At 38.9% G+C, this 16,427-nt stretch overlaps 1 protein-coding gene across 1 annotated transcript in view; it reads right to left on the bottom strand.

Moving 5' to 3' along the window:
- Positions 1–15,829, bottom strand: part of HECTD2 (HECT domain E3 ubiquitin protein ligase 2) — a 37,675-nt gene extending 21,846 nt beyond the window's left edge. The window contains exons 1-8 of the mRNA XM_062579705.1: positions 15,611–15,829; positions 10,368–10,497; positions 6,475–6,613; positions 4,184–4,286; positions 3,244–3,333; positions 2,301–2,365; positions 1,234–1,279; positions 335–444 (exon numbers count right to left, since the gene is read on the bottom strand). Coding sequence (XP_062435689.1) covers positions 335–444; positions 1,234–1,279; positions 2,301–2,365; positions 3,244–3,333; positions 4,184–4,286; positions 6,475–6,613; positions 10,368–10,497; positions 15,611–15,829 — 902 coding nt within the window. The remainder of the gene's footprint in view (positions 1–334; positions 445–1,233; positions 1,280–2,300; positions 2,366–3,243; positions 3,334–4,183; positions 4,287–6,474; positions 6,614–10,367; positions 10,498–15,610) is intronic.
- Between the last annotated feature and the right edge of the window lie 598 nt (positions 15,830–16,427).

Below are 16,427 nucleotides of genomic sequence, written 5' to 3' on the forward strand. Positions count from 1 at the left end.
AAGGTTAAAGACATTTGCATTAATACTGTATTCTGAATATCTCATTACAAAAAAACCTAATTTTGTATAAATTATTTTGCAATGAAGGCATTTCTTTTCTTTTTGGATAAAGGTATTTCTAAATATTATATACAGTTTGCATCTATAAATCAGTATCACTTAGTGGACTATGTCCAAATGTGCTTTGAAAACAACAAAAAACAATCTCTGTAGTCAACTTAATTAACTTTCACATAATTTAAATATTATACAAAACAGTCAACATCAATGGAAATATGACAACTGTAATCCTAAAAAGAATTGAACTTTTATTTTTTATTTTTATTTTTTTTACTTTTTAGACCAGTGCACTAGGAAATGATGGTCAGCTTCTGTTAAGGCTGCTATCTGTCTTAGCAAGTGAGCATAGATGACATAAGTAGAAGTGTTACTAAATTGAGGATTCTGAAAGAGATTAAAAAAATGTATTAGATTAATAATCTGCATAAAAGGAAAAAGTCATTAGGATTGTTTTTATTTGCTTGTTGTTGCCAATACAATTATCCAGAAAACTGTAATTCAGAAAACTCCTGTGACAGTGGAAAAACTATGAAAAAAATACTATTCACAACTTCTATTCAAATGAAAAATACATAACTCTTAACTGTAATTACCAGTTGATCTTTTACATTAACAGCAGAAGCTTCTCTCATGTGAACAGGTGTTAACTACACTGCCAAAATTTAAAGAAGAAATTTGCTACAAGAAGAAATCAACTTTAGTAGCAAAGATAATATGCTAATGCAGACAAATTGGAATGAGCTCATTGAATAAACTGCAACACTGCAGAAATTTCCTGAACACCAAAAAGTGCATATACTGAAACTTTCCAGAAGGATCAAAGTTACAGCATACCAATAAAGCAAACTGGGGAATAAGGAGAAAAGAACCAAAAAGCCCATGAAAATATTTACTCTTTCAAACCACAATATGATAGGAAATAACTGCACATTTAAGTGTTCTTAGTTCATAGTTTTAACTTACACAAAATTTCCCCAACAACTGTCTTTTACTAAGCTCCCCTTCCCATCATGCATACCCTAGACTTTTTCTGTATTTTGATACAAACTTATAACATGAAATTAAATGCGAAGTTTCTCAGTCACAAATTAATGAATATTCTGTTTCCGTAGTATACTGGTTTATAGATTATAAATTAAGAATACATTACTTAAAGAAATGTATTTTTCTTACCTGTAGAAGTATACAGTATGCCCTAAGATCATCTTTTGTTCGTGGCCTAAGAACGAACAAAATAAGAAGCAGAATCATACAGATACCTTATACACACACATTAATAGCCATGAAAACATGCACTTTAGGACTCAACTTTGCTTTGTCAATATTGTTGTACACCACCCTCAGGAGTAAGCTATTCTAGCATCTCTCTTGTGGTATAACACAGGAGAGGAGAATAAATGAATAAATAAATAAATAAAATCATAATTGAAGAGGCAAGAGGAGGCAAGAGGTCTTTCAAAGTGGAAATTCATGCTTTTGTCCATTTCAGAAGACATCACGGAAGAGTATTTACTCTGCCTTTGGTATTTCCTGCTACAGTTCTCTATAATTCCTACCGTTGCAGCCTTCTGTACATCTTGCTGTTCATCTGCCTCAAGACTTCTGCATAATCACAAATAAAATGTGGCAACAGCATAGAGGGCAATACAGGGTCCAGAAAGGAACAGACAGGGGCTGGGACATAAGTGAGTGCAAGGGGCTATATGTTGCTGTATCTTTTTTGTGAATCAAACTATGCATTTTTGTTTCTATTACTTTTTGCTAAAAATCTTTCCTTCTCCCAACCTCCTGGTTATTCTGTTTGGCACCCTGTACTTCCCCTTCTGTGTTGCTGCCACATGTGTATGGTGTTGTAAAGTGAGTTTTGGGTCAAGGTTAGTAGCACCTAGGTTAGAACTACATAGGGTGAGGTGTGGAGAATGTGCAGTAGGTTATTCAAGATCAATTCCCTAATTCATCTCACAGTTCAGATGCTAAGAGTTTGCCTTGGCACAAGGAAGTGGGATTTTGGGTGAGGGAATGAATGGCTGGGTCTGCTTCTCGGAAGTTCAGTGTGACTTTACTGTGTTCAAGGCGTATTTCAGCAGACTTGCCTGCCAAAAGGAGACAAGCTCTTTTAAGTCAAGTAAGTTGTATCAGAAGATTTTCTTTATTTGGTCAAAACAGTAGAATAAAAGACAAAAACAGTCAGCACTGTAAATAAGTGGAACAGCACCAATATAAAAATTGGTTATAATTACCCTTTCCATTCTTGTAACAGACCATTAATTATTCCCTTTAGGACCGACTTCTGAACATCTTGAGGCTATGGAAAAAGAAGGTGGGAAAAAAAAATTAACCAGATTTCATGGTTTTCGATAAACTTGTTTTTGTAGTCCAATAAGATTAGAGTGGTACAATCAAAACTGAACAATAAGTGAAATACTAGAAATGGTGATAAAACTAGACTTTTAATATCGCCAGTTATACCACCTAGAAACAGCAGAGGAAGTGGTGTCAGCTAGCACTAAACATTAACCAGCTGCAAAATTGGGGAGAGGGGAGCATGGGGGGATTCCTGTGCCCAGGAATTATGCTGAAGGCAATAGCAAAATTGACTATCACCTTCTCTTAGGGCAAAGGTGCAAGTCTCACACAGTGCAATGTCCCACGGAGGACAGTGCTGAACTTCAGGGCATGCAGTGGTATATTGCACATTAGCAGTAGCCACAGAAGGCTATGAAGACTACAAATAAGAGTCAAGGAAAGGTACCTAAATTAAACAGGGATATCCTTATCACTCATTTATATGAGCTTAAAAAATGTAATCATCATTTCTATGTTATTCTTGCCTACTATGTAGTAAACACAGCATGTACTTGTTGCTGCCCTGTTCTCATATCATCTTTATTTTCCCACCACGCAGTGACCCATCAGAATCATGTCATATCTTGCAAGAACTCTTTGGGATCTACCACAGTCATAGTACATCACCAGTAGCAAAAATTTCCTCTCCTTTTATAAGAGTGATTTTTATGATTCTACAACAATTCTCGTGGGACCACTTTAAAGGGTGTTTAGAGAGATTCTTCAGAAATCATGCCTACCTGAGAAAAACCTTTGGTGTAATTGCTTCTCACCGTATTTCTTCAGCAAAATAATTGTTAAAATGTTTTAAAACCTGCATTCTTTTTTTCTACTTACAGTATTTAATAAGGCATCGTAGACAACATTCACAAATTTTGCATTGATTCCAGAGTCTTCAATAGTATTAAATGGAAAATTGGCATCTTTCTGCAAGTTAGATAATACAAGAAACATTTTGATTTTGAAATATTTTGAATATTTTAGCTTTCTTTAAAAGTTTAACAGTAAGTTTAAATGAAACACATGCATAACTATTTTCCTTAGCAGAGCATTAGAATCTAAATCACTTATTAATATTTAAAAAGATAAAAACTAAAGAATATGAATCTTACATATTGGTAAAATTCACATGATTCCATTTGTTACATATCCTATTTTAAAATATAAGATGGTCTCAAATAATGAATTATGTACTATCTCGTCTTCCACATTTGCTATAGATCCATCATCAGACAAGAACAGCAGCCATTATTATTTTGCCTACGTTCAAACCCTACTGTCAATACCAAATATTATAAGCATATTTTTCTCTGTAACAGGCAAGAAATATTAATTTAGCATGGAGTTGAAAGATTTTTCACTCACAGATATGATCTTGCCCAAGCAAAATTGAGTATGCCATCACAGCACAAGAATGACTATACTACTTGAGCCCAAATTACACTTTTTCAGGGAGAGGGAATTTCAGTTTCCAGGTTTGCTTGGGCCCCCTCATTAGCCTGCACCATTTTAAATCACAGTTTCTATAGAAAGTACCGAAGCAGTCATAGTATCACAAAGCAAACTAAATATTTGCATTTTAAAGCTACATGTATGCTTGAAATGTTGTTACTTAAACTGAAATGAATACATCAATGATAGTCCAACAATAGCAGCTGAGATCATGACAAAATGATCTTAGCTGGTTTGAGTAACCAGACAAAAGTCTTAAGATTATGACTGTCTAAACATTTTGAAAATGCCAAGCATGAAGTGCTAAATATTATTAATTTTCTACCTTAAATGCAGCATTTATCTCCAGGAAAGAATCAAATGATGTAGAATAAAAATCATGTACAGCTTTCCAATCTCCTGATGACTTAGCTTTTTCCATATCATCCCTAGAAATAATGTATTAAAATAGTGGTAATTAAATATAAATGCTCAATCTTCCTAATAACAGACACTAAATGCCTTAAAAGAAGAAAAAACACCTTTCCAGTTTATATTGTACTACCACACTAAAGTTTCTTCAGTAAGCACATACAGCAGACAGACAAGTATAAGATCAATGTCTTTCTAACATCTCCCTTGTCATTGTAAGATCATGGTCTTACAAGAGAACGAAAGTGTAGATTGTCCTTGATACACCTGAGCAATGTCTCCTCTTCAAAATGTTAGTTCATGGCGTCACAGCTCAGTATGGTCAGACAAGTCATCAGCAGAACAGAACTATGCTGAAGTGGCACTCACATGATGAAATTCCTGCAACTACTTTATTTTGAAATATGCAGGCTCCTAAACTAGTTAATTTGATTATTATTTATACCACATTTTATTTCTCTTCCAATCTTTTTTTCAGCTAAAATTTAGACTTTGAAGGGACAAAAGAAATCTATGGATTTACCCATAAATTTAAGTAGTGGACCTGTAAAGCTTACCTGTATATGAAGTTTTGTCTAACATAATAAAACAGGAAAAAAAAGAGAAAAATATTCAAGCACATCACAGATTTACAAACATTATCTTAGCTGTCTACAATACTGGTGATGTAATCCCAGTTCTCTTCTTCCCAGATAAATTTATTTTTATATCTAGTACAAATAAATCATTAGTGGGGTGTACCAAAATGCTAGTGACATTTTTTAAAATATTTTACTTGAAAGAAGAGTTCTAAATAGTTATTATACAGAAGTCAAAAGATAAAAAGTCTGAATATGGAAAAAAAATCAGCACTTTAGGTCAGCTGAACACTGGCAAAGGATCTTTTGCCAAATTATCTTTTATACCTGTATCCTTTTGCACCAAATAAATACACTGCCTAACTGAAAAGCATTCCTCTTCCTCAATGAATGCACAAAATTTCAAACACGGAAAAGAGCAATGAAGAGGATATGCTCATACGTCCCTTGGAGCAACTGTGATTTTTTTCCATCTGTTTGAAAAATGGAAGAATCAGGCTTCTTCCTAGTAGTACTTCCCCCCCACCATTTCCCTATCAGGATTCTTGCACCAGTAAAAACATCAAAGATATTACAGCAGCATAAGGTTGTTGTATGGGTGCTAAGATGGAGGTGTGGGGAAGAAATAAAGGTCACATTTGGTGAATTAGTGAATACCGCTCCAAGAACATATCTATTCTAGAGAAACATTCTGCCAAAATAGGTATGTTTGGAGCTTTGCAGGCAGAAATCCCTAGTGTAGATAGCTTATGCCAACAACAGCATCAAGGTCACAACTTTGGGGATAGTGGATAGCTGCGTTAGAGGATAGGGAACAGATTTACACTACCTATCCCCAGAGTGAACCGAGTGAAGTCAGTAAAACACTGTAGTGTAGACCTGACATTGGGGACGGTGGCTGTACGACTGACAGACGATTCAGTTAGCTTCACCGGGTGTTTCTGGGAACCTGCCTAAGCCAGTCAAGCATGTCCCCAGTAACGTAACTATGCTGGCAGAAATCTAATGGAGATGCTTATTTGGATTAAGTGTCTGCAGAGATCTGAAGCACTACAAGCAGAACACAAGACACTGTTTCTAATGAATTCTAATTTCCTTTTTGCTAAGTCAGTGCTACAGGACAGCAGGGAAAAGAAAAAAAAAAAGTCTGCACAGACTCTTTGCCCTAAGTTCACCAAAATAAGAAGTTTTTAAACATAGCGCTTCTCATACAGAAGTGCTAGAATAGCATTTGGGATTACAAAGAAAGTTTGAAATGGATTTTCCAGCCTAGGAGTAACCATACATATTTTTCCCAAATCTAAACATCTACCGGATGTCAGGTGCTAGATTTCCAAATACCAAAACACAAGCTTTCTCATTTCTTGAGCAGAAAAACACTTCAAGCTAGAGTCTTCTGACCATTTCATAGTAACAGAAGTATCAATCCCATTGCCACAGCCAGACTAGCTTCAGCTATTACATTCTGTCTACTACTGCCAAGGGTTCCCTCATTTGAATGGAGTTCCCTCATTTGAATGGAGTTCCCTCATTTGAAATCAACAAAAAACAAATGTACAAATTAGAAGCAAAAAACAGAAATTCCAAACCAAGAAAGTATGCTGTTAGAAACACCAATGCAACTTACTGAAAATCTTTCACAGATTTGGTTCGGATTGGAAGGGAAGGTTCAGGAGGGATCGGTGCTTTCAGTTCTTGTGGTAGGGTATCTATAGAGATGCGCTGCTTTTGTCTAACATCAAGACAAATAGGTGGCAGATCTCTCACTTGTCAAAAAAATGTAAAGAACAATAAGTACAGAGCAATCATATACATAATAAACATATTTAGCTAGTAAATGATACGTTCATATGAACTACGGGAAAAAAAGAAGAAAACTTACAATGGCCAGTTATGCACCTTTTATCCCTTACACATTCCTAGCATTTTTCTTAGAATGCTCTTTCCAGACAGGAAACACACTTGTACTAATTGAAGGAAAATAATACTCTATGAACAACAGAAAATTGTGTCTCAAGGTCATAACTAGGTTTTTATGAACAGCAGGGGAAGCTCCAAGCTGTCAGTGAATAGGGAAAAACTTCCACAGTGTTTCTTGCTATCTTCCTAGGTGGTAGTGAATCCTGCCTGCTTCCTTCTACCCATGTGAGCAGAAAACTGGCCAGTCCATCTCTGAGCAAGGTCTTCCTGAAAGGAGGGAGCCTCTGCTATTCTATAAAGGAACGGGTGACCCAGGCTGCAAATGTTGGATATGTCTACTACAAACCTCCCTTCTCCTGTCACCTCTACCCTACAAAGTCACAACTGAATTACTAGCATACTGCTGACAAAATAGTCAGTGACCTGTGTTTCAACTGATTAAGAAAAATAATAAAATACGGTACTTACATAAGATGGACTGGTATTTTATCTAGCATTCTGGCAGTATTTGCATCATTCAGGATAAACCCAAGTTCATATCTAATATCACACTCAAAATGAACACTGCGAAATTTTTGTTAAATCTATCTGTAGATAAATCTATCTGTAGATGCTCGGCTTCTCTGAAAATTAAGTCAAGTACTTTCTAAGGTCAGATATATAATAAAGTGCCTATTCTGAATATCCCAGGTAGCTCATAACATCACATTCACCTATGAGGAACTTCAGGTAAGGACATTAGAATATGACACCAAAACTAGCAAAACACCCTTACTCTTACAAAAGATGCCAAGAAATTAGAGTTACTCAGTGTGATCCAAGCTATAGAATTTACTGTCTGAAAAGACAAATTGAGCATGAACATCAGGAACGCCCATGACGTTGGTAGCATTCTCCATTATTGGTTTGTATTTCATTTGAAAGCAATGATAGACAAACTATACAGAAAAAAATCTCAAATGCAACCAGAACAAAGCCCAACTATTTCTGACATACAAGTCATCAGTCAGTTTGTCTATGCTGCCATATATAATTATACCTAGAGCTGACTGTGGATCCTAAGGAATCTCTCTCATATATTACATGGGATATGCAAGTGCACCGTCTTTCAGAGACTTATTGCTGCCACAGTAGTATCTTTCAACATTTCTTCTAAGTAAATTTGGCTGCCTATTGTAAGTACAAATATAGTACTTTAACAAGGTCTTTCTCCTATTCCTTACTTTATGTTTGATCCAGGAACATGGGGAAAAAAGCAAACTCTAATGCAGCATACACAAGCATCCATTTTACTCTCTTCTCAAGTATCATTAAAAGGCTGTTTTTATCTGATTTATACTACATATTTTAAAATACATTTATATGTATTCCAACACATGTTTGGGACCAAAGACATGACCTAAAAGTGACCTCAAAAGTCAAAACATTAAACCAAGCTCTTCTAAGAATTGGGTTTTTTTCCTCTATATTTCCAAGAATTTTTTTTTTATTTAAATAAACCAAACATTAAACTACTATCACTACTCTGCTGCCTACTCCATTTATCATAGCAGTGGAACAGCTGTGATAAATGCTAACAGCTAATAAAATCTCCCAAAACCAAAAGGTAGATTCTCTTCACTCATGTTAATGACCGCCGAACTGCATGTAACTTGCTCGTCTCCCTTCATGAGAAGGTAATAGATCAGAGCTGTCCTCAACCCCTTGCACATAGCATTGATTCTAGATACGGAATTCTGCCCCTACCCACAGCTGGAATTTTAACGCCATTTAAAGAGAAAAGTAGTGATCATAAACAAAGTGGACATGGTGATACTAACTTAATTCAAGTCAAGGTACTGAACAATCCCACCGTGCAACTGCTCTGCTCTTGCACATTCTTCTCTGAAAGCAGGGTAGACCAACTAAAAAGAAACTAAGATAGTCTTTTGTTCCTTTAATCTACAAAAGACAAGTTATTTTAACTTAACTCTCATTCTGTCTTGTCAATATCTGAATGAATTAAATTTTGAGTTATAACCAACTGAATACACTGAAATGAAGAAAATAATCTCTTTGCATCTGTAGGCGATCTACTGCTGACAGAAGCTGTTTTCACTTCAGTAAATTGCAGCTCCATGTGCTAAGCTGGTAACTTCCACCACTTCAGTGCTGCAATTTTCTTTAATACATGCTGCTTAAGTAAGATATATTAAAATTGAGTTTTAATAACATGTTCAAAGCATATTGTCATCTTAAATGTTTTGCCATAATTCAAGTTTATTTGTAAATAGATTTATCTGCCTGATATACAAAAATATTCATTAAGATCTGTCACTTGAGTTCCATTCAGGAGAAACTTGAAACTGTATGTGTTGAGATGATGGGCAGCAATAACTTAGTCTTACAAGACAAGAAAAAGCAACCACTTCTGGCCGTTTGCCCAGCTACATCACGTAGAACAACTTAGCAATGCATGACTGCTTAGGGAATGACCAAGAATTTTGAGAAAGAAAAAAATCTCACCGATATGAGTAAAGCTGACTACTACAAAGAAGTTCAGGATGAATGAATCTAAGTAGCAGTATTTTCACTAGTATTTTCACTATTTTCATCCTAGCTAGGATGCAGACACTATCTTATTAGACGATCCAATCCCGCAAGGTATTAGCCACCTCTTCCTGCACAAATCTTAAAGTGACAGTTCCTCTGTCCACAGATTTGTTTCACATTCATTGCTTTGATCCTTTAATCAACACGATCTCTTTCTTTCCAGCTTCAAATTCACTCAAAAGGGCTATAAAGACAAAGACTTAAAGAACAACTATTGAGACTGAAATGGACCTGCCCAGAGGCAAGACTAGCTACTGCAAGCATAGCTTGTACAAACATGACAAATGTTTGCACAGTCTTTTCTTAGAAGTCTGAAGTTACTTAAAAGTCCACAACTTGTCACAAAAATCTATTTCAACAATACAGCATCTTTGATGCTAGAATTTTTTCAGATCTAACCACAGTATCATCTTATTAGACTCTGTATCATCCTGAATACACAGATCCACTTTATATCTTTGAAACAATTCTCTCTACCTCATCATATCACAATAACTTTTATTCTCATTTTAAAGGTCTGGATAAATCACCATTCTTTGTCTAAAAGTTTATTTATGTCATCACTGGCCTTCATCTTCACTGAAAAGCAGCAACTCTGATCAACTGTCGCCCTCAAAAACCCAATGCTTGTGTCTTCCCTGCCATCCTTCAAATTTAGTTAGAAAAAAATTCTTGATACACTTCTGACACAACTTCTAGAGAAATCTGTCATCTGCAGTTAGACAAACAGCATCTGCAGACAAACTACTGAATCTGTAATTTCCTTTAAAACTACAGATGATTATTTCATTCTCCAGCTCTAAGACCAATTTGTTCTTCTTATCCATCTTGTCCTCTGTGACGTAACTTCTCCAGAGGCCCTTCTCCATCCCACTGACTCTCCACTGCACAGTAGCGTAATTTAATGAAACCTAGATTTTTTGGCACCAGCACAATACAAATATTGGCAGAACACTGAGCATCTTCTTAAATTGGTAGCTAAGTAACATAGGAGTTCTATTCTCTCACCATTTTTGATGTTAGGTATAACAAGTTGCGTGGGTGGACTTCTGCTTCCGGTGCCTTCTTTCTTTTGGTTGATAGTTGTGATGAAATTGCTGAAAGTGGAAAATTGATTTTTGGCTCCTCTCTCCAACCCCTGTAATTAAGATGACAAGATACTATAAAGGGCTAATACATTACTGCAAGAGTAATCTTACTCATGAGGTATTATACAGAATACTTAAACAACTTATCTTGAAATAAGAGTGGTAATATTTAAATAAGACTTAAATAATGTTTCAGCAAGTTTGCTCCAAATTCAATCATGAAAGACACCATAAAATTCTTTTCCACTTCTGTCATGTTCAAGAACTCATGTATTCATTTACTGTATTTAAAGACATCTCTAGATAACTGCGTGCAGGACACAGTATGATTTGAATATTTTCAATGATATTCTAATTTTCCATAATTCAAATTCCTTTATATTCCTTATTGTATCCATCTCAGTTTAAGACAAAAGTGTCTCATATTCCTTTTTCAAAATATCCCTGATGTTCTGAAGTAGTTCAGACAAACTTTCCAAGACTGGAAATGTGTATCTGAGAATTTTGAGCTACTTGCTAATAAACTCTAGATAATCCCTAACTGGATGAAAAGCTCTAATGATTCAAAAGCTTCAGTATCAGCTGCCACTGAAGAAAGGCCAGCCAACACTCACTTGTCAACACAACGTTAAAAAAAACCTGCGCGAATATCTGTACGTGCTGCCGCCAAGGAGTCTGCACAAACTCTTGCTACTACACATCAAGTGCTAATGTGCTTTAACAGTGAACTGCGGTGAAGTAACACAGGAGAATGCTCACGGGCTTGTGCCAGTCACTCATGCTACTACACATACCTCCTTCCTTACTCCAGTGAATTTACAAAGCATAGGTGAGTTAAGGGGCTTTTTCAAGACGATAGAGATTTTAGTTTATACCTCAGCTCCAAATGATCAGATGACCTCCAGCAGAGGCAGGCACAGCTCTGCTCAAATAATATATACTGTCTGAGCATCATAATTTTCATCCTCCCATTAACCTAATGATCCCTTTGCTTGATATCCAACACCTGCATTCTCACAGTTGTGAAAAAAAAAAAGTTTTCACAAGACTGTAGACATTCCACACAAATCAGAAGTGTAATTCCCAAAAGTAGAATAGAAATTCTAAGACCATAAACACATTATCGTATTTTTTTTTTTAATAAAAACATGCATTTCCCCTTCCTTTAGGAGAAAAACTTTGGCCAAAACATGTATCTAGAGTTCTGTGGAAAGCACTTCATTTCCACTACAACATCCTGAAATACCACCAAAAAGGGTAATAGAGCCCATAAACTTGCCATGCTTCAGTGTGTGCACATTGGGACACTGCCAGGATTTTTAAATAACTATGGCACAAACAGTCATTTTTCCTATGGCTCATAACTCAGCAAATAACAAATCTGAACAATCAGCAGGACTTCTGGCTTTAAAACTACCCAGTTTCAATTTCTATCTTAAAATTACATGTATGTAACAAATATTCAAATATAAAATAGAATTAATTCCTATCATTATTACTTCCTATTCTATAACCTGTAAAATACAGTTTCTTCAAGTACCTGGCAAAAATACCCCAGGCAATGAACATACATAGCAAGACGTCATCAGGCAGAGAAGGATATCAAAGCATACCCGGATCTGATGTTTGTCTGCTGTGCCACAACACACATGCTCTAGACGGAAGACCTTCTTGAACCTTCACACGTAATGCAGAAAGGGAGCTTTTATGAAGCAGGATATTATGACAGCCCTTTTGACTGACATACCCTTTCCACAGCTTTCTATGTTTTACACCAGCCTTGCCACTGCAATGGTATAGTTGTACAGGCATTTAAACAGATTCTTCTTAATGCTGCCTCCTTGAGAAGCGATCAAAAAACCAAAAACTTACACGTACCACTTAACTGTATCATCCTGCTCCAAGTGCAATTCCAACACTTCTTAAATAAACATATGAAAATGGGCTTTACTGGAAAAAGCCCTGGAGGAAAACCAGGAAACTACATGCTCATTAATGAGGATCTCTGACGTCTCCTGGGAGAGTCATCTAGGACAAGCGTGCAGCACCACGTCACATTCGAAAAACTTTGTAGGAGGTCAGTCAGCCTCTAGAGCCTGACTCACATGCTGCCATCACAAAAAATGAACCCCCACATAAAGAAAGAATGTGTTTAAGGAAGTAAGTGGATCAAAGTGATCTTTAATCCTCTTTCTTAAGAGCGTATTAATAACTCATGACACATCTTGCTTCTTAGAGAAAGTTTTCAAAAACAGTAAGCCTTCCATAAGGCTAGAGAGGTGCCAGCCTTATACTTCATAAATTTATGCCTGTTGTTACTAAAATTAAACCAGACGGTGAAAAGAAGTCAAATGGTTTGTGAAGAACAAGTACAGACTACTTTCAAGGAAGAGGGAAAAGAACGAGAGACCCTCTAGAAGAGTATCTTGAAAACCCTCTGCTTTAGCTCTATCATCGCTTGCTCAAGACCCACCCGTATATAACGAGCAAAGGCCAGGGAAGAGTAAAAGACTCTCCTCTCTAGGCATACGACATGGAGGACGCTCAAATTACGAGAAAGCAGCTGCCAACGCAACAGCCTACTTGTGAAGCACCATATTCCTTTTCTTTCAAGTCTTGAAAGGGGTACTGCAGGATTATGTTTGCTTTATGTTCCTAACTGTTCCTGCTCACTAGATGGCAAGCTTTCTAACTTCCTACGGATTTCTTTTCAGAATCTGAATACTGACATCCATTGCCCCTAACACATTGGGTTTTATCACCAACTGACCCATCAGAAAAGCCTGAACTGAATGCCATAATAGCATTTCCCTGAGAAGCCAAAGCAACAAAAGGTAATTCTCCTCCCACGGTTCCACATGGTCCTCAGCTAGAAAGCAGCACAACACAAATGGCAATACCAATAGTCATGTAAGTCCTTTATTCCTACTCGCTACCTGCTTACACTGAAGATGTCACAGCTTTCACATACATGCTCTTATGAGAAGGAAACCACTGTTACCTATTGACTTACTCAAATTCTCATCTTCTCCACAGCTATCATGGAGCCTAGAGACTGGTTTTAAAGGATGTGTCACACCTTTGCCTTCTAGGAGTGCCATGCCAATCTATGGTGGGTCACTGAAGAACGTACCAACTTCACAAAGAAAGCAGGAGATGTTCCGAGACAAGGCTATCTGATGTTCATTGTTCATATAGAGACTACAAGGTAAGTCACCATACAGTAGCTATGAATATGGACAAAACAGAAACAACAAGAGAATTAATCTGAAGTATTTTAGTATTTGTATCAGGCATTTGTTTTTAAGAAAACGGAATTTTAATGGAAAAAATGAATATGCAAAGAATTTTTTTAAAAAGACAATTTCTCCCATTAGTCATCATAACAAATTGCATTTTTTCCTCCAGTTTAATGAGAATGCAGTAGAGAATTTATTTTAAAGTATTTTAGAACATCTAATTAAGTAACACTTGTTTTTGATGTTCAATCAGAGCTTTTGATACAAGAACTTGTATTAAAAGCATTCTATGATTTTAAAATATAAGTCTAGCAGCATATTTTATAAATAACTAGAATTAGACACTTGTGTCTGTCAGATCTAGGGTTCAGCAGACCAATAGTCCAACAGCTTCTCTACAGTAGCTTATAAAGATCTTGCAGAAGAATGCATTCCCTACTTGGTATATTGAGATCAAAATTTCTTCTTGTTTCACACAAAGAAATACAGCACAGTGGGAATATCTATTACATCTTTCCACAACACTGTTTCTCCATGATACACTATCAAAACCTGTACGCATCTCTTCATAACTTCAAAGTCTCACGTGCATTTAACAAGCGGTAACACCTGGCCAGATCTGAGCTCCTCTCTAGCAGGTCAGCTTGGACAACTCATGTCCTGCGGGCAACAGGTCAAAGAAACATGAAGGATACCTAGCCTACAGATAAGTAGGCTCTCTTGTTTCTTTGGGACAGCATGAATTCCACATTGCTCCCTGATTACACACATTTGTCATTAGCTCGACACATTTCCGACCAGCACTCACACCTGTATTTTAGGGGACTAGCATTTGCCTATCAGAGTCTGAAGTAGAGATTTTCAAAGGTGCAAATGATTCCTAGGTACTTGTCCATTACTGAGTCCTGAAATTCTCCCTTGAATCTCAAGAACAAAATACATGGGATATTTCTTCCAAATTCAGAGAGATTTACAAAGCTGAAAGCCCTTCAGAAGATCGGGATGTTGCAGGCAAACACCAAGGGGCAGAAGCGCGCAAAGGAGCTTGCAGTTTGCCCACAATTACTTGGTTTAACATTACAATTACTTCAAGACAGTCACAAACATTAGACACCCAGTTTCTTAAAGTCAAGTTGTATAAAGCGATGATTTCTAAATAAAGTCAAATATTAATCAGAATTATCGAACTAAAGGCTTATAACTGCATGGATCAGTAAAATTTTTGCTCCTCTATTAGGCTGAAGTAAGCTATGGTAAGCTTGAGGATTGAGCTATATAAAAAAGGAAAAAAAAAGCAATTTACGCCAGGAAAATTTTATGTTTGATAATACTGTGTAGTCAGCAGAAAGTAAATTTTGACTCTAGCAAGATTAAAAAAAAAATCTCAAGGTTTACAAAATTGATTTTTTTCTGGCAGATTTCTTTTGCACAGTATTCACCTGACAATTCATACAGCAGTTACTGAAATATTTTGTCCTCTTTCCTTTAACACGACTAAAAAAATTAAAAAGACCTTTCAAGGAAAAAAAAAAAAAAAAACAAAACCCGAAAACCCTTAAAGCGCAAGCGGTATTTTCCAGCTGGTTCTTCAGCCAGGAGGACGTTACAAGCCGAACCCCTCCGCCCCCAAAAGCTCCGCGAACACTCACCGCGCTGCACATCCTCGCTCATGACTAACCCAAAAGGACAGACCGTGGTAAAATGTTAAAGAACTATAAGTAGACTGAGAATTTATAGCTTCATTATGTCACTGCTTGCAGAGGCACTCGTTATTTTTAAGAAACTTGAATGAAAGCCTCCCAGAAGGAAAGAACATTAAGCGAAAATGACGCCTTTTTCCCGTCTTTTCCCCTCTTTTTTTCAGCCGGCGAGGCGCGGGCACGGCACGTTACAGCCAGTCTCCGCGGCCCCGGCCCCCACCTACCCCGGCCGCCGCGCTGGATGCCGACTGGATCGGCGGCAGCTTCTCTCGCTCCTTCTCCTTCTCCCCTTCTTCCTCCTCTTCCTCCTCCTCGCCCTCGCCGTCCTCCCCGGCCGCGGGGGGATCCGCGCCGCCGCGGCTCAGCTCGGCGCCCGGCGGCGGCGGCGCCGGGCTCGGCGGGTCGGCGGCAGCCCCGGCGGCGGGCGGGCTCTGCAGCGACATGGCCCCGCTCCGGGCCGCCCCGCGCCTCTGCCCTCGCCGCCCCTCAGCGCTCCAGCCCGCTGACAGGAGCCCCGTGGCCGCCGCCGCTCCGCTCCGCGCCGCGCGGGGCCGCCGCGGCACTGCAGCAGCGGGGCCGCTCCCGGGCGCTCAGACACCCCCGCACGGCGGGGCGGAGCGCGGCCCGGCCGCCCCCGCCGAGGAGGGGGAGCGCGGGGCCGCAGCGGCGCGGCGCGGCCGGTACCGCCGGCCTGCTCGCCGCCCGCGGCGCCCTCTCGGCCGCCGCGCCGCCTACAGCCCGGGGGCAACCGCAGGGGCCGCCGCCGCCGCCATGTTGTTTATAGGCGGCTCATGGAAACGCGCTTGGCGACCGGGGGCGCCGCGCGGGGGCAGCGGAGGACACGGCTGCGGAAACTCCGTAGCGCCGGGCGGAGGGGCGCGGGGCTGCCCCGGCGCTCTGCGCAGCCGCGCGGCGGCGGCGGCGGCGCGGAAAGGGCCCCGGCCGGGGCACGGGGCGGACGAGGGGGGGGAGGGGGTCTCTCCTGGCAGACCCAGCCCGGAGCGCAGGGCGAGCCCCGGGCGGCTCCGCGCCGCGCCGGCA

The sequence above is a fragment of the Rhea pennata genome, chromosome 7, assembly GCF_028389875.1.
Source record: "Rhea pennata isolate bPtePen1 chromosome 7, bPtePen1.pri, whole genome shotgun sequence".
NCBI lineage: Eukaryota > Metazoa > Chordata > Aves > Rheiformes > Rheidae > Rhea > Rhea pennata.